The following is an 18,542-nucleotide window of genomic DNA, read 5'->3' on the forward strand; positions in this document are numbered from 1 at the left end:
CTCTCTCTGTCTCCCCAAAATAAATAAATATTAAAAAAAAAAAGCAAAACACAAAAATCCCCCGGATGAAAGCTGGGCAGCAAAGACAAATCACACAGTATTAGATGATAAGCCAAAGTGTAATAACCCAAACCCGACAGACCCATCCTCCAACGCCCACCTGCACCAGGAAAATCCAGACTGTGAGAATCTACGGGTCCAGCAGCCGGGGGGCTTCAGAGATGAAGAGACACGAAGAGGGCGGGGTGAAGGGGGAGCCTGTGGATTGCAAGGGGCTTAGAACAATGTTTGAAAACGGGCCGGACCAAGTTACATCACGTAGGGATGCGCACTTGGCAAAGAAGCAACTATGGCAAAAATCAGGTGTGTGTGGGGGGGGGGGGTGGGGAGACTTCTAGAAAGAGGAGGCTCGTCTGCAATGGGGTGGGCCGCGAGGCTGTACGGGGGGGGGGGGGTGCTGCAGGATCCGGCAGGGAAGACAGTGGCGTGCATGCATGAAAGACGAGAAGGTTCCATCCCCAGGGGAGACCGCTGCCTGCCCGCCCCCGCGCATCTGATGCGACGGATTGATTTGCGCGGCGTTTCTGCCCAGGTAGAGCTTCTGCAAGGAGAATTTGACAACAGGATGTACAGCATCGACATGAACAGCAAACTGCAGCTCACGGCGCTCATGATTCCGCGGCCAGGCAGGTCACCGGTCCCACTGGTAAGGCCACCTCCTCCTGACGCCACCCGGTGCTTCTGGTACTTGGGGTCCCCCCAGCGTCGCAGGCCCTGCGAGTCCCCTGGCACCGCCGGGGAGAGCCCTCACCCGTGACGCTGTGGAGAAACGGCCTCCGCCCGGCTGGCCTCCTTCCCCGGGGCCTCCGTGCCTCCTTCTCCATCCTGCTTCTGGGCTGTTCTATGCTTCCCACTCCTCTTCCTCTTAGCCCAGCCGGACCCCGCTTCTGTGCTTCCGGCCAGCAGCCCCGACTCCCGCCTCCCCTCACAGGGCGGGAGGTGCTCAAGAGACAGTGGGGGTCCCCAGACCTGAAACCCAAGTGGCCAAGCCCAGACTCTCGGGGGGAGGGTGCGGATTAATGTAAGGCCATGGGGTGAAGTCCAGCCAGGGGAGGCCAGGCTGGCTCCGGCTCTTGTCTCGGCCTCTCCCCTCGGCCTCCTGCGCAGGACAGGCCTCCTTGGGGGATCCTCCGGGAGGGGGTGGGTGCAGACCCACCAGCAGGGACGGGTCTGGGTCCCGCAGCTCCAAGCTGTCTGCAGTGCCGGGGCTCAGAGGCCACACTGGGGGGTAGACGAGGTGGGGCGGGGGCATGGGGATCGGAGGGGCGGCTGCCTTTGCAGAGCAAGCTCGGTTTTTAGTGTGAAGGGGCACAGGGGTCCCCTGTGGTGAGATCCCAGTGGCGCCCTTTTGTGTCCCCCGGCCCCAGAAAATGGTGTGCGTCTCCTTCCCCACCCCCCACCCCCCACCAGGCAATGGTGAGCAACCCCCACTCCCTGGGGCTGCAGGTGGCCATCTACGAGGACGGCTACACCTACGACGGAAACACCAAGCACAGACTGGTGAGCGGCGCCCCCGCCCCAGGCCCAGGTCAGTGCAGGGAAGGGCACAGCCTTGACTGGGCCCAGCCAGGTCCGGCCGCCTGAAGGCTTCCTCGGCCTGAACTTCCTTCCTCGCCCGCCCACGGCTGGATAAGGCGCTAAAGCATCTGGAGAGGACACGGCCCTGCTGCTTCCCGCCCCTCCCCTGCTCCCTGCAGGCAGGAAGCACAGGGGACAAGCAGGAGGGCGTGACAGAGAGCCTAACATAGCCCCAGGGAAATCTGGGTAGCTGGGTAAACTGAGGCACGAGGATGGAGGTGAAACGGGGGGGGGGGCGGGGGGGCAGGAGGGTCTTGGCGAAACAGGAGGCCAGGGTGCTCCACAGGGCCGAGCCAGGCCTCACGGTCACACCGTGGAGTTTGCACTTGACCCTGGAAGCCTAGGGTAGGGTTGGGCAGTTTCCACAAAACGGGAGCCTGACAAGGCATCAGTCAGCCACAGGGGGATTTTTGGACCGGTCCCCGTCACCTCCTAAAGAAGAGGGGAAACAAAGTCACCCCTCACTCCGGGTCCCCCAGACAAAGGCAGCCAGGAAACGAAGGAGCGTGGGGTTGGTCATTTCTATGAACTTCTAGAAGCCTCTCACCGGTGGTACAATTAGAATCAAGAGGCAGCTGGATGCTTTCCAGGCTCCTCCTCCCAAAGCGCCGTCCTACCTCAGTGTCCCCCCCGAGCCCCGATCCTCAGCCACCCCGGGCTGCCCCACCGTTGTGTTTGTTCTCGGTTCCACAGAACATCTCCCTGAGGCAGCAGCACCACTGGGGCAGGGCCAACCCCAACTTCACCTCCAGGTACGCGGTCGCCTAGATGGGAGTGGGCGGCCCCCGTGTACGGGGTTCCCTTGACAGATTTGGGAACGCGGGGCCGAGATCCAGACTCCCTCCCTCCAAGGACAGTAAGGCCAGAATAATCGGCAACACTTTCTAGATGGTGGTTCCTCAAAACATTGAACATAGAATTACCATATGACCTGGCAATCCCGCTTCTGGGTCTACACCCGGAAGAATGGGAAGCAGGACTGGAACAGATATGTGCACACCCGTGTTTACAGAAGCCTGATTCACAGTCACCAAAACGTGGAAACAGCCCCGTATCCGCAGACGGCCCAGTGGGTGGACACAGTGTGGCCCATCCACACGCTGGGATATCACCCAGCCTCAGGAAGGAGGGACGTCCTGCCGCCTGCCACCACGTGGATGGACCCTGAGGACACTGTGTGCGGTGACAGAAGCCAGACACAGAAGGACACGTCCTGCGTGACCCCACGCACAGGGGGTCCCTAGAATATGTATTTCAACAAGTCTTCATTCTACGTGTGGTATTTTGCATCACTGTATCACATATAATTGGAATTTGCTAAGACGTCGGAACTAAAGTATTCTAGGGGCGCCTGGGGGGGCTCAGTCGGTTGAGCGTCCCACTTCGGCTCCGGTCACGATCTCGCGGTTCGTGAGTTCGAGCCCCGTGTCAGGCTCTGGGCTGACAGCTCGGAGCCTGGAGCCTGCTTCCAATCCTGTGTCTCCCTCTCTCTCTTTGCCCCTCCCCTGTTCACACTCTGTCTCTCTCTCTGTCAAAAACAAATAAACATTAAAAAAATATTTAACTCGGGGCGCCTGGGTGGCTCAGTCGGTTAAGCGTCCGACTTCGGCTCAGGTCACGATCTCGCGGTCCGTGAGTTCGAGCCCCGCGTCGGGCTCTGGGCTGATGGCTCAGAGCCTGGAGCCTGCTTCCAATTCTGTGTCTCCCTCTCTCTCTGCCCCGTCCCCGTTCATGCTCTGTCTCTCTCTGTCCCAAAAAGAAATAAACATTTAAAAAAAATATTTAACTCAATTTTTTATGTACTTGGCAATTAAAAAAATCAACCAGATCTCCCAGTAGAGATTTTCAGACCACATGCTCAGACCATAATCCAACAAAACTAGAACTGAATGGCCAGAAAAACAAAACCAATGACAAAAAGCCCCCTTTCTTGGAAAGTAAGAGACGCTTTTATAAATAACCCTTGAATCCTAGAATCCATGCAACACGGCTGAAACATACTCAAAGGAAAATCTGTACCCTGAACACTTTTATTATGAGGGGGAAGAATGGACTGAAGACGCATGAAGTAAACATTGAACTTAAAGAACCAGGGGAAAATAAAGAAAGAAAGAAAGAAAGAAAGAACCAGGGGAACCACAAAAAGAAGGGAGTCAATGATGATACAATCTGAAATGCATTAAACAGAGGGCAAAAAGACAGGAAAAACTCAAAGTGACACATAAAGCTGGTTCTTCAGAAGCCCAGTACACAAGGCGACCCTGAAATCCTGACGAAGGAGGAGAGAACTGAAACAAACAGTAGCACGGAAAATGACAAGTGTGGAGACTTATGAAAAAATAAGGGGAGGGGCTTCACCCAACTCAAAAGCTCCCACACAGTGAAAGAAGCCACCCACAAAATGAAAAGGCGGCCCACTGACTGGGAGAAGACGCCGACGTCCAAAACACGTCAGGAACACGCACAACTCAAGAACAACAACGACAACCCGATGAAAAAATGGGCAGAAGATCTGAAGAGACGCTTTTCCAGAGAAGACATCCAGATGGCCAACAGACACGTGAAAAGATGCCCCACGTCACTCAGCATCAGGGAAACGCAGATCAAAAGCACATCCGAGACACCACCTCACACCCGTCACGATGGCTACAATCAACAACACAAGAAACAAGGGTTGGCGAGGATGCGGAGAAAGGGGCACCCTGCACTGTTGGGAATGCAAACTGGTGCAGCCGCTCTGGAGAACGGGACGGAGGCTCTTCAGAAAATGAAACGGAGACCCACCACACAACCCAATTCCAGGTCTGACTATTTGAAGAAGACCGAAACGCTAATTTGAAACAATACACGCGCCCCTTTGTTTGTTGCAGCATCATTTACAAAAGCCAAATTATGGAAGCCATCTAATCTAAGCAATCCATCTAGAGGTGAATGGATAAAGAAGACGTGGTGTATGTATACAATGAAATACGCCCCCAGTTATAGAATAAAGAAGTCATGGGGATGTATTGAACTGCCTGGGTAACACGGTCAGTAATGTTGTATTAACTTTGTATGGTGACAGATGGTAACTAGCCTATTAATGGCGATCCTTTTGCAGTGTATGCAGACATTAAATAACTATGTTGTACGCCTGGAACTAAGATGATATTGCATTTCTTTTAAAAAAAATTTTTAATGCTTTTATTTTTTGAAAGAGAGAGAGAGAGAGAGAGAGAGAGAGAGAGATGAGTGGGGGAGGGGCAGAGAGAGGAGAGGGAGACACAGAATACGAAGCAGACTCCGGGCTCTGACCTGTCAGCACGGAGCTGGACGCGGGCTCGAACTCGCGAGATCACGACCTGAGCTGAAGTCGGACGTGCAACCACCTGAGCCACCCAGGAGCCCCAATATGATATTGTATTGCAATTATACTTCAATGAAAAACAGAACAAGAAAACATTATACGTAGCTAGGTGATGATAATGTTGTGATACGTAGCTAGGTAATAATAATGGATGTCAGATGTGGTTTTCAAGAAGTTATTATACGTAAATGAATAAAACTGACTCAAGAAGAAGTAGAAACTCAAGGGAGGGTGGGGCCACCACGTGTGAGCAGAGGTTCTCCGTCAGTATTCTGGAACAAATGGATGAATGGATGGACAAGCGGAGGCCTGGATGGATCATGAATGGATGGATGGATGGATGGATGGGTAAGTAAATCGGTGGGTTGGTGATTGTTTTTAACCCTGATACTATTTGTGACACTGATGTGCGATAATACACACTCCCATTGCCTCGCAGCATAAAGAAACCCACAGTATCTACCATCACTCTGGACGTAGCCAACAAGGAAATTTCATGTGTGGACCTGAAGCCACTGGTATGTCCCAAATTTTCACTGTCCCATATTCTTTGTTGTTAGCGTTAAGAATAATGGTGGTGGGTCTCCCCTGGATTTTCCCTGAGGGGCTGGCCGAGCCTATGTTCAGGATTTGAAAATGGAGGTGATCTGCTCCCAGTTGCGAGGGTCACTCCCTGCCCCCCGCCCCCCCCCCCCAGCCCCGCAACAGCATCCCCCAGGTCTGCCCCTCAAGACTCACCATCCTAGGAGCAGGTGTCTCGTCTCATTCCTTGATCATCCCCAGAACACCTCTGGCCAACTCTGGTGACAGCACTCCTCGGTGCTCCCAAGAGAACGGAAAACCGCACACATCCACACGGAAACCTGTACACATATATTCACAGTGGCCTTATTTGTAATAGTCAAAAGGTGTTAGCTACCCAAATGTCCACTGATGGGTGAACCAATAAACACAGGACGGTCCGTGCTGACACCCACCACAACATGGATGGATCTTGAAGACGTTACGTTCAGTGAAAGAAGTCAATCTCAGAAGTCCAAATACTGTCTGATTCCTCTTCTCTGAGGTCCCCAGAGCAGTCCTCTCCACAGAAACAGATGGTGGGCACCAGGGGTGGGGCAGGGGGTGGGGTGTCAGGACTCATGGGGACAGTCTCAGTTTGGGGAGATGAGAAGGTTCTGGAAACAGTTGGTGGGGGTGGGTGTACAGCCATGTGAGTGTGCCTGATGGCCTTGAGCTTTGCGCTTAAAATGGTTAAAGATGGTACATTTCATGTTATGTGTATTTTACCACATTTTTTAAGTTTGTTTGTTTGTTTGTTTATTTATTTATTTATTTATTTAAAGTTTATTTATTTATTTGGAGAGAAAGAGAAAGAGAGCAGGGGAGGGGAAGAGAGAGAGAGAGAGAGGAAGAGAGAGAATCCCAAGACAGCAAGGCTCTGTGCTGTCAGCACAGATGTGGGGCTCGATCTCACAAACCATGAGATTATGACGTGAACCGGAAAGGAGTTAGACGCTTAACCAGCGGAGCCACCCAGGTGCCCCTTTACCACGATTTTTGTAAAATTGATAGGAATGTTGCATTCTGTCCCATGGTAAATCCATGTTTGTCTTCTGTATGCCAAGTATTGTCCCACATTTATAAACTGGCCTCTGGTTGGAACTAAGATATAAGCTAGTGACAGGGGACTTAACTGCACCCCCATAGCTCTGGCGAGCCCTTAGGGCTTGAGCTCCGCGGGGCCAGGCCCAGTTACAGTGAGTCCCGGGAGACTGGGTCACCGTGTCAGGATCTGGGCACACCGTTTCCTGTCTCTCCTGGGTGTGAGTGTTCCCACGTGGGTTCTTAACACAGCCGGGCTGTCAGCGGCCCTCACCGACCCCGGTCAGCATCCCTGCCTCTCTCCTCCGCAGACGGCACTCATTTCAGTGGGTTGTGACCAGGAGAAAAAGATCGTCATTCAGAAGTAAGTGTGTCGATATCGGGGCGGGGACTGGGACGTGACAAGCTTGGTCACAGTTGTTTCACAACTGTTGAAATCGGGTGACATTTTCCTGTGCGTTTTTATGTATATTTAACATTCTCATAAGAAATAGTTAAATAATGGGGCACCTGGGTGGCTCAGACGGCTAAGCGTCTGACTTCAGCTCAGGTCATGATCTCGCGGTTCGTGGGTTCGAGCCCCGCGTCAGGCTCTGTGCTGACAGCTCAGAGCCTGGAGCCTGGATTCTGTGTCTCCCTCTTTCTCTGCCCCTCCCCTGCTCACGCTCTGTCTTTATCTCTCAAAAATGAATAAATGTTAGGGGGAAAAAAAGAAATAGTTAAATAATGAATACTGATAGGCTGAGTTTGGTTTCTGGCACAGTGTTCTCCCCTCCTTTACCAGCTGGGTGATATTTACACTTTGCTCTCTCTCCTAATCATGTGTTTGTTCCCTTTCCTTTCCTTTCCTCTTTCCTTTTCTTTCCTCTTTCCTTTCCTTTCCTCTTTCCTTTCCTTTCCTCTTTCCTTTCCTTTCCTTCCTTTCCTCTTTCCTTTCCTCTTCTTTCCTTCCTTTCTTTCCTTTCCTTTTCTTTCCTTTTCCTCTTTCCTTTCCTTTCCTTTCCTCTTTCCTTTCCTTTTCCTTTCCTCTTCTTTTCCTGTCCTTTCCTCTTTCTTTCTTTCTTTCTTTCTTTCTTTCTTTCTTTCTTTCTTTCTTTTCTTGTCATCTTTTACGAGTCCCTGAATTCCTCATTTTGATTAAAATTGCTTACGGTTTTTGGTTTTAATTGGTTGCTGATATCTTGGGGGAACTTTGCTCCAGTATCCATAGTTACCCCCAGGGAATGCAGCCCCGAGAATCCAAGGCACAAAAAAAGGAAGAAACCAGAAGATCAGCCAAATTGCCATACTCTTCCCCTGCAGGCAGTGGCGTGCTGGTAAATGGGTGACAACCAGTTCTGGGTGGAGGGGGAGGCCCCGAATTGTAGCCCTTGCCAATTCCTGTGGTGTGAATACTCCCGTGTGGATTTCAAGTACCATCGTGAATGATCCGCCGGCTCACAAAATTCCAGCAGATTTAATGCTTGGCTCTCAGGAGCTAGTCGGGGCCAGCTTCAATGTCCCCTGCTCAAGGGCACTAATAAACACAGGTGATGATTTTACCACATTTCCCCCAAATGGAAACATTTTGTTGAATCAACAAATGATATATTTATACACAAGGACATAATGTGCAGGGAACATTTTTTAAACAATATACAAATAGCTTTTGCCATAAAGAGCGTGGGGAGGATATTTGCACATGCATAACCAGCAATGGACTTGTAAACGGACTTTATTTGGGTGGGGGTGCCTAGGTGGCTCAGTCGGTTAAGCATCTGACTCTTGATTTTGGGTCAAGTCACGATCTCACGGTTGGTGAGTGTGAGCCCCACGTTAGGCCGTGCACTGACCGTGCAGAGCCTGCTTGAGATTCTCTCTCTCCTCTCCCTCTCTGCCCCTCTCCCACTCGCACTCTCTCTCTAAATAAATAAACCTTTAAAAATATCTCATAAAATAAAAAACTAAAAAAATAGATTTTATTTTTTAAGTGATCTCTACGTCCACTGTGGAGCTCAAACTCATGACCCCAAGATCAAGCGGCACACGTGCTACTGAGACTTTATGAAGAATTCCTACCAATTAATAATTTAAAAAAACAAACAAACTAATTTTTTTAAAAATGGGCAAAAGTCTTGAACAGGCACTTCCAAGAAGGAAACAAGAAAGGAATCCAAACGGCTGGTAAGCATAGGAAAAGGTGCCGAAAATGCGGTCAGCCTCACTTCATAGGGAAAAGAAAATGAAAACTTTTATTAGAGACCATCACTCTCATCCACCAGCGTGGTGAAATTTACAAAGCCCGGCCAGGAGCAAGTACTGGTAAGGACCGGGAACCCCTGGCAGCCTCCGGAAGGCACAGACTGTGCCGCGGGTATGTACGTTTTTCAGCTGCTTTAGAAAACACATCTGTTGACCCAGCAATTCCAATCTGGCACGTTTACATTGGCAAGGGTTCCAGAATGTTCTCAGCGGCATTATTCCTAATAGCTCCAAGCTGGAAGCAGGCCAGCTCGAATCCCATTGACAGGAACTAAACAGGTGCAGTGGCTCGGTGCAATGGATTATCATAGCCGTGTGCCAGGGATGTGGAACAGAAGATTCGAAACGACACACACAGCATGATTCTAGTCCTTAAAATCTGAAACCGGCCCAAAATAAACCATATTGCATAAAGAGGCAGGCACAGATGTAACACTACAAAGAAAACCCAGGAAATGATGGTCTCAAGAACCAGGACACCCAGCGCCTAGGTCCTGGCCTCTGATGTCGGTCTCCCACACGAGTTCTGGCTCCTTGGAGAGATTCTGGGCCTGGTAGGGAGGATGGAAGTAAGAAAGTTCTCCAAAATCAAACCAGCAGGGGTATACGCGTCCAAGGGAAGAATTCACAATCCTTTGGTGCTCTGTGGGTTCTGGAAGCTTCTCACCGCTTTTTCTCGCTTGCAGCAAAATCTCAGCCTGTTCCAACGGCATCCTGGACCCCGTGGGCCTTCAGGACAACTACAGCTACATCATCGAGAAGTGAGCCTAAGGTTTCCGTTGGTGAAACCTTTGATTGTCCCTCCCTTTGACTGTCCCCCAGCCCCAAAGACAACTCAGAAATCGTTTTTAAACTGATTTCCCGACAGAAGGGAATCCGGGGCGGGGAGAGGACAGGTAGTGGAGGTGCCGGGCCTGTGGGAGGGCCACTGTGATGTGGCTCAGGTCTGCCCACCTACCAGGCCACCTTTCTGCCATCTTGCCAGCCTGCCACCAGCTCATGGGGCCCGGGCACCTGTTCCTCTGAGCTGGCAGTTAGCCCAACACTGTCCACCAAGGCAGGAGGGGGTGAGGGCCAGGGTGACCCTCTGTGCAGTGCAGCTGGTCCCCAGGGCCACCAAGTGGGCATGGGGTGGGATGGGTGGGACTCGACCCTTCTTGGAACCCGGGGAACAGAGAACTCCGACCCCCAGCATGAAGACACGCGTGTGTTTTATACACCACGGCCCCCCGGATACAAGCCAGGAGTCAGTCACCTTCCGGTCCACACCCACAGCCAAGGCCCAACCCGGCCAGTGAACCTGCACTCAGACCTGGGGGGGCACGGACAGGTGCGTGACACGGACCTCCAGGGAGAGAGAAAAGTGACGGGACGCACTCGGAGATACCAAGAGCCTAAGAGAGAGACAGAGACAGGAGGAGAGACAGAGAGAGGGCCAGAGATAGGAGAGGCACGGAGATTTATTTTAAGGACTCGGTTCCCACGACTGCACAGGTCTGGCACGCCCACAGTCTGATGGGGGAGGCTGGCGGCGCAGGGCCATCCACTGCCCCCTCCCCGTGTCTGCCTAGGGAAGCGTATGACCCCAACTTCCGGGGACAGATGTCCCGCGAGGACCTGGTGGTGAACTATCGGTACGAGAAGCTGGGCTGCCCCCGCCTCGTCTACTACAACACCCCCTGGAGGCCGGTGGTGGAACTGTAAGACCCCGCAGCCCGGGCCCTCAGATAACGCTCCCCCCTCCGCACCCCTCTCACCGCCGCCCTCCCCACCCCTCTCTCCACACCTTCCCCCGCCCTTGTTTTGTCCCCTCCCTGCAATCTCTCAGCTCCCGCCGCTATAACGAAATTTACCGCCGACTGGGGGCTCAAACAGCAGTCAGTGATTCTCTCACGGTTCCGGAGGCCAGAAGGCCAAGGTCAGAGCGTGGACAGGGCGGGGGTCCCCCTCCTGGGGAGGCTCCCTCCTTGGCTCACAGCCGGCCACCTTCTCTCTGCCGTCTTCCCGCGCGGGACACTGCGTCTCCTCCCCTTCCTGTGGGATCAGGGCCCTCCCTGAGGACCTCATTCCACCTTAATTCCTGGTATAGAGGCCCCACCTCCAAATACAGTCCCCGGGGATAGGGGGCGCTCTGGGGGACATGGTTGAATCCGAACATTCATTTGCCCCCTCTGTGGATTCTGCCGTCTTCCTCCATCACGCCCCCTGCACACCCCACCCTGCGTGATGGCTACACTTTGGTGGGTACTCATGAGCCGGGGGGAGGGGGGTGTGTGTGGAGGGGGGGTACGTGGGGCCAGTGCGCCTGAGGAAGCAGCTTTTCCATTTTACTGAATGCCAATCGATTTAAGTAAGCACTTGGAGGCCGGGGGCTCAGCTCAGTGCCCGCCCTGCAGACCATCTGACTAAAGAGTAGTTGATTGAAGGCAGCAGGCACCGACTCACACCTGCAAACAGGCGGGTTCGTGGCCTTGATCCCGCGCCCGGGTGAGGCTGTGGGCCGCGCACACGGGACCGGGCCCGGCCCGACAGCCGAGCCCCACACTCAGAGCTGCCACGCGGCGGGGACGCAAACCCACACGGGGTATGAAGATCAAGGGAGGCGTCCGGGCAGAGGAGGGACGTGTGCCAAAAAATAATGCTTTAGAACAACCCTCATTAACGGCCCTAATATACACCTTTTGAATGTTGGCAGATGTCGTTAGAAAAATGTCAGAGGACAGCTGTGAAGGGTTTTCTTTGTTGGTTCACTTGCTTACTCGTTCATTCATCTATTTTTAAAAAAAATTTTAATATTATTGAGGGAGAGAAGAGAGAGAGAGAGCACATGCGGGAGCAAGGAAGGGGCAGAGGGAGCGACAGACAGGATCCGATGTGGGCTCTGTGTTGACAGCATAGAGCCCGATGTGGGCCTCGAACCCACGAACCGCAAGATCATGGCCTGAGCCAAGGCCGGACGCTTCAGCGACTGAGCCCCCCAGTCGCCCCTCATCTACTTCCTTACCAGTGCCATTTTTTGCCTGTAGAACATCCCATCAATTTCTTCCAGTCTCTGCTTCTCAGAGACGCCTCTGGTGGCCACCCCACAGGACACCGTGCCCGCGCCCCCCCCCCACCTCCTGGCCCTGCCCCGTCCCGCCTGCTGCTGGTCCCCTGCCAAGTGGCAGCCGGGCGAGGCCAGGGGACCTCGCTTGCCGCCCCCACCGTCCCCAGAACTGTCTCGTGACATCTCGGGGCTCCTGCACCCCCCTGCAGCCAAGCCCTGCGCGTGTGTCCTAGGTGGCGGGAAGGAAAGTTCCAGGAGGTGACGAAGGCAGAGTTCGTCCTGCTGGAGGTGAACGGGCTGTTCACGTACACGTACTCCCTGACCGCCCAGATGGCGCTGTGCAGATCCCAGCCGCAGAACTGGACCACCATCCTGGAGAGCGCAGGCGACAAAAGGCCCTTCGCCTGGGACCGAGAGGTAGGGTTTACTCTTCCTCCAAAAGGGGTCCGAACAACCCGTTGTCGGTCACCTGCGGGTGGTGATGACTGGTCACGTGGTGGGGGAGGTTCCGCGGGGGGGCGGGGGGAGGTGTCAGCCCACAGGGGGGCTGCCGTCACGGAATATTTACTGGACGGCTTATAACAACAGACATTTGTTTCTCACTGGTCTGGAGGCCGGGAGTCCAAGTTCAAGGCGCCTGCGGGCTCTGTGTCTGGTGAGGGCCTCTTCCTGGTTCATTGACCACTGTCCTCTCCCCGTGTGCTCACAGGGCGCAGGGGCAGGGAGCCTCTGGTGTCTCTCTCATCAGGGCGCTCATCCATTCATGGGGGCCGCACCCTCTGACCTGATCCGACCCCGAGGCCTCACCTCCCCAAACCACCACCTTGGGGGGCAGATTTCAACACAGGGATTTGGGGGGTGGGGGGGACACAGACCTTCCACAGCAAGGTGGCTGGGGGTGGGGATGCCCGCTAGGACATCTGGGGACTATGAAGTGAGCAAGCTCTCTCAAGGCCAAAGGCACCGAGGCATGCTCATAATATGCAAGCTTCCAGAACCATCCAAATGCCTATCACCACTGGGACCGATTAAATTCACAGTCGTTCCTGCCGCGGCAGCGTTTCTGTCGTGCACATGGGGTCTCGCACAATGGAGAAATAGGGCGTGATGCCAGTGTAAGGAAGGGACCCCGCGGGCCCTCTTGTGAGTCTTCCGATTTCACACGAACCGCTTCTAACCGCTCAGCCTCCAGATGCGAGGGCGCGACCGCAGCGCAGCAACGCCGCCAGCAGGTGGCGCTCGCTCCCCACACCTGATGCCCGTTCCCGCGCGTAGACACTGGACTCCTCCGCTTTCTTTAACATTTATTTTTTTGAGACAGAGCACGAGTAGGGGAGTGGCAGAGAAGGGAGACACAGAATCCAAAGCAGGTTCCGGGCTCTGAGCTGCCAGCACAGAGCCGGAAGCGGGGCTCAAACCCATGAACCGAGAGGTCATGACCTGAGCCGAACTCGGCCACTTAACCAACTGAGCCACCCGGCCGCCCCTGGGCTCCCTTTTTTTTTTTTTTTTTTAATTTTTTTTTTTAACGTTTATTTATTTTTGAGACAGAGAGAGACAGAGAGAGACAGAGCATGAACGGGGGAGGAACAGAGAGAGAGGGAGACACAGAATCCGAAGCAGGCTCCAGGCCCTGAGCTGTCAGCACAGAGCCTGACGCGGGGCTCGAACCCACAAACCATGAGATCACGACCTGAGCTGAAGTCAGTTGCTTAACTGACTTAGCCACCCAGGCGCCCCTGTGTTTTTGCTTTTAATTCTGAGAACTTCCAAACCTCCAGAAAAGCCGAAAGAGCAGCGTGAGGGACTGCTAGCCATTATGGAGTGCTGCAGAAGAAACCACCCCAAACCCAGCAGGGTTGTCCTCCCAGTCCTGCACCTCAGACCTGTGGTGTCAGCCAGGACCGCCCCTGCAGGGGCCATTCAGCTGGGGGGCGGGGTGTCCAAGAAGGCCCCTCTTCCGTGTGGGGCTTCTGTTAGCCAGTCACTGGGTTGTCCATGTGCTGTCCTCCCCAGCAGGGTAGCCTGGGCTCCCTTACAGCATGACCTCATGGTTCCAGATCGGAAGCTTCCAGACCCCTGAAGTCCCAGGCCCAGCCCCTTCCCCCAGCACACACCCCCCCCCACCCCGCCCCGGGCCAGTTCTACTGGTCAGAAGCAGTTTCCAGGGCCCACCCAGACCCCACCTCTTGATGGGAAGAGCTGTGTGCACGAAGGGGAGGAGGCATGGGGGGGCTTCTTCCTTTTAAAGTCACATGACCACCCTCCACAGGATGGGTGCTCCAGGGTTTTTCTGCTGCCCAACAGCCGGGCGCGGGATGTTTCCGGTCTCTCACTTCTACCCACCAGCTTGAGTCCCTTGGTCCTGCAGAACTGTTTTCAGGCCAGGGAAGTGCCTACTGGCTTATAGGCGGATGCCACTAAGGCCCCCTCCGTGGGTGGTGTCACGGTGCCGCTCACCACAGTGCACGGACACCTGTCTCTCCACAGCGCACCAGCTAGGTGTACTATCTCGGGAGGAACTTGTCTATTTCCGCGTGCACTTCTTCCACGGTGGACCGGGCTGTGTCTTTTCCTGTTTGAGGGCCATTTTCACTTCTCTGCACTGTGGATTGTGTTCAGTCTGTGTCCATTTTTTCTGCTGGGATTTCAGACTCTCCTCACTTTTCACGAGCTCTTTATAGATCTGTGAAGTTAACCCTTTACTGCAATATGAGTTGCAAATATTTCCCTCAGTTTATCTTTTATGTCTTTCAGGTTTTTGCTTTTGCCATGCAAAATGAGTCTTTCTTTTTTTTGAGAGAGAGAGAGAGAGAGAGAGAGAGAGAATCCCAAGCAGGCTCCATGCTATCAGTGCGGATCCTGACTCGGGGCCCGATCCCACAACCCTGGGGTCGTGACCCGAGCAGAAATCAAGAGTCAGATGCTCAACCAACTGAGCCCCCCAGGTGCCCCAGTCCTTTATTTCTCATATTGCTGGGCTATTACTTTGACTTTCTTGCTTTGAAATTTTCTTTCTCTTCTCTTGTCTACAAGCCCAGCTCCCTCCCTTCTGGGTCCACCAGCAAATAGTGCAGAAGAGAGAGGTCTTCAGCTCAGGCAGGCAGCCTGATGCACCTGTTGAGTTTTCAGGGAGGTTCCCCCTTTATATGAAATCCTGGGATCTGAAGACGGGGCAGAAAAGCTCCTGCCCCCACCCAACCACATCTTGGTGCCACGACCACGCTCGGTGGCCAGGCCAACAAGAAGCCCCAGGAAGGTGGCTGGGTCTCCCCTGTATCTTCAGATTTCCCAGGTGTCTTAGCTGGCCGGGGCTGCTGTAGCAAAAACACCACGGACCGGAGATTTATGCTTCCCCAGCTCTGGAGGAACTTTCCCAGGCGTCTGGGACCAACGTGCTGGCAAGGCTGTTTCCTTCTGAGAGCGAGACTCTGTTCCAGGCTTGGCTGCTCATGGTCTGCTGGCCCCCTTTGGCGTTCCTTGGCCTGTAGACACACACCCCAGTTTCTGCCTCTGTCTTCACACTGATGTTCTCCCTGGGCATGCCTGTGTCCAGACGTCCCCTGTTTATAAGGACGCCGGTCATACTGGATCAGGGCCCATCCTGATGACCTCACTTTAACCAGATTTACGTGAAAAAGACGCCATCTCTGGATAAGGTCACATTCTGAGCCGTCGCGGGCTCGGACTCCAACATGCGACGGGCGTGGGGGCTCACCTCAGCCCACAACACCAGTTGTGCATGTAGCCGGCAGCGCCCAGACCCAGACTCAGGACTGTAAGGGATTCTGTGAAGCTGCCGCCCCCATAGCTTGGGAGGGCCCAGAAGCAGGGGGGCAGGATAAAGACCGAGCAGCCATCCACGGCGTCCCCCGCGAAGGCCACGAGCCACCTGCCCGCCAGCACCTGGCCCTGGACGCCCACCCACGAGCGTTTGGTGAGACGTGTCGCAGGCGGGGCCGTGCACGCACGGGGCGCATCTGCGGGCGCTGGCCCGGCCCTCCCCGGCCCCTGAGCTGGTGGCCACGCCTCTGTCCTTCTCCCCAGAACTACATCAGCTGCCATGACCCCGACAACGACGCCCCTCTGAGATGGCCAGATGTCCCGTATCAGATCTTGGGAGGCCCAACAGCAAACAAGGTTATTTTTGACCAAAGGAACGGGATCTACGTCTTCTTCCTTTCTATCGTGGATCCCTACTACAGGTGAGCAGGGGCGGGTCGCCCTGCGCCAGAGGCCTGCGGGCGGGGGGATGGCTCCCCTAGGGCAGGTCACACACGTGAGGGACCCACCTTTCTCCCACCCCTTGGCGCGTCCCGGATAAACATCAATTTTCCCGGCAGCCCAGACTGTCCCTGGGAAGGATGATGCTTTTAAGTTCTGAAAGACATCTGTTCACTCGCTAAATAAGTCCTTACTCAGAGCCCATGCCGGGCGCTGGGGCAACAGCAATGACCAGCGGCCACGTCCCCGCCCTCGGGGACCAGGATCACCCCCGCAAACCACATCCCGCCGGTGGAGTGCAGGAGCTGACTCTTAAATATGCAGGGGTTTGGGAAGCTAACTGTCTTTGCACTGGTAGCCTGAGGTCAGCTACGGGGGGGAATTCACACCATGGGAGTCGGCGCTCCCTACAAACGGTTACCACCCCCGTGCGCGAGGACGTTTCTACGTGTGCTGGTCTGGATTATCAACGTCTCCCACCGGACGGGGCACTAGGGGACAACCCCGCATCATCTGTTCTCTCCAGATACAAAGTCCACCTCTCTAAGCACATGGAGACCCTGCCTTCCCTTGAGAGCCCACACCCTGACCTAGGAGGGGCCAACTCTGGGGTGGCCATGGGCGGGAGGCTTGGGGTGGCACATCCGGAGGAGAGAGGGGACTGCCTTCGAGCCCGTCACCTCCTCTCTCCGCGCCGCCCTGCCCGCTGAACCCTGCCGAGCTCTCCTATGCGCTGGGTCCCCTCTCCTGGGATGCCTTTCCCTCCTGGCCTGCTACCCCCGCCTGCTGGGTGCCTGTGGCCCCATGGTGCCCGCCCTCCGCTTCCGGTCAGCAATGGGTTGGTCTGTTTGCCTCTCTAGGTTGAGCCTGGGCACGGAGTTGAGGGGACACCCTGTCCCCAGAGGAGGGGAGGACAGGGATGCTGGGAGGGAAAACATGACTGTCGCCAAGGACACAAGCTAAAGTGGACACACATGGAACTCGGTGTCCCAGCCCAGCACCCGGGGCCCAACCATCCCGTCTGTGGGTTTTTTTTTTTTTTAATTTTTTTTTTCAACGTTTTGTATTTATTTTTGGGACAGAGAGAGACAGAGCATGAACGGGGGAGGGGCAGAGAGAGAGGGAGACACAGAATCGGAAACAGGCTCCAGGCTCCGAGCCATCAGCCCAGAGCCCGACGCGGGGCTCGAACTCACGGACCGCGAGATCGTGACCTGGCTGAAGTCGGGCGCTTAACCGACTGCGCCACCCAGGCGCCCCCGGTCTGTGGGTTTTAACACATTTACCGGGGTGAAGGGCAGTGCCCCATGGCCTCTCCCCAACCGCCCCTTTGCAGTTACTGTCACCTGGAGACCACCTTCAGCGTCTACGTCTACGGGGCCTTGCCCCCGTCCATCATCCCGACGACGGTCACCATCATCCCGCTCATAATGGCCATGCTGCTGTCCGTGTGGTCGGCCTACATGATCCCCAAACTGCTGCACACCGAGAAGGGCCTCAGGCTCAAGGAGTTCTGGATGAATCTGTGCAGGAGACTCAGAAACCTTTGCCCGTGTTTCCAAGGCAGGCGCTGAGCGCACAGCGGAGGAGCCCAGAGTTGTCTTAAAACAAAGCATTCTGGAAAAAAGCCAGTGGCAGCGCGTATCAGGCGTGGTTTGTTTTCCCGACACCCCACCGCCACTGTCTGTCTCCACGTCCTCACGTCAGCGTTCCTCTGCACGTGGCACCTACATGGGCTGGGACAGGAGGTGGGCAGGCCGGTGACATAAACCAGCACAGGCATCGGGGGGACAAGAGGCAAGTCTCCGAAAAGCAGGAGACGCGGCAACATGTCCTGTAGAGGACAAGGCCCAAGGACAAGTGGGGGGATGTCTGTAGGAGACCGCGACCTGCGGGATTGCATTTCCTGGGTACAAACCCTAACGTGTATACAAACACGTACACGTGTGTTTTGCTATGTGCATGAACATGTCGGGCAGATTTTGCATGTGTACGTGTGTATACCTGGGACTCGTGTGTGTACGTATGCACGTGTCCACGCATGTGCGTGCGATGCACGTATACACCCATAGCGTGTATTCACCCAGGTTACACACACACGGGCACAGACCTATACACGTGTATAGACATGCATGCCTGTTCTACACATGCGTGTAGGTAGCACGTACACGTGTGCACAGACGTGTGCACACGCGTATATACAATGTACACGGGTACGTGTAGTCTACCTACCCGTTCACCGGGGTTTCCCTCCCCACCCACCGCCTCATTCTGAACCCCAGGCGGCCCAGGACAGCCATCCCGTCCTAAGTCCCATGACTTTCCCGATTATTCTTAGGTGTATATTGTGGGCGTCCTCAGTTGTCCCAAACAGTCGCGATCCAGTGGTGGGGAACCTCCACGCGCACACCTACCCCGCCCTCCCTGGGCGGGCATCTCTTG

At 54.8% G+C, this 18,542-nt stretch overlaps 1 protein-coding gene across 1 annotated transcript in view; it reads left to right on the top strand.

Annotated features, from left to right (window-relative positions):
* CATSPERD (cation channel sperm associated auxiliary subunit delta) overlaps nt 1–17,722 on the top strand; it is a 42,847-nt gene extending 25,125 nt beyond the window's left edge. Inside the window, exons 13-22 of the mRNA XM_030293043.1 lie at nt 593–706; nt 1,471–1,560; nt 2,332–2,390; nt 5,424–5,502; nt 6,901–6,953; nt 9,517–9,591; nt 10,402–10,530; nt 12,110–12,293; nt 15,924–16,081; nt 17,437–17,722. Of these exons, the coding sequence (XP_030148903.1) occupies nt 593–706; nt 1,471–1,560; nt 2,332–2,390; nt 5,424–5,502; nt 6,901–6,953; nt 9,517–9,591; nt 10,402–10,530; nt 12,110–12,293; nt 15,924–16,081; nt 17,437–17,674 (1,179 nt within the window). The 3' untranslated portion in view covers nt 17,675–17,722. The remainder of the gene's footprint in view (nt 1–592; nt 707–1,470; nt 1,561–2,331; nt 2,391–5,423; nt 5,503–6,900; nt 6,954–9,516; nt 9,592–10,401; nt 10,531–12,109; nt 12,294–15,923; nt 16,082–17,436) is intronic.
* Nucleotides 17,723–18,542: the final 820 nt, after the last annotated feature.

The sequence above is a fragment of the Lynx canadensis genome, chromosome A2 (genome assembly GCF_007474595.2).
Source record: "Lynx canadensis isolate LIC74 chromosome A2, mLynCan4.pri.v2, whole genome shotgun sequence".
Classification (NCBI taxonomy): domain Eukaryota; kingdom Metazoa; phylum Chordata; class Mammalia; order Carnivora; family Felidae; genus Lynx; species Lynx canadensis.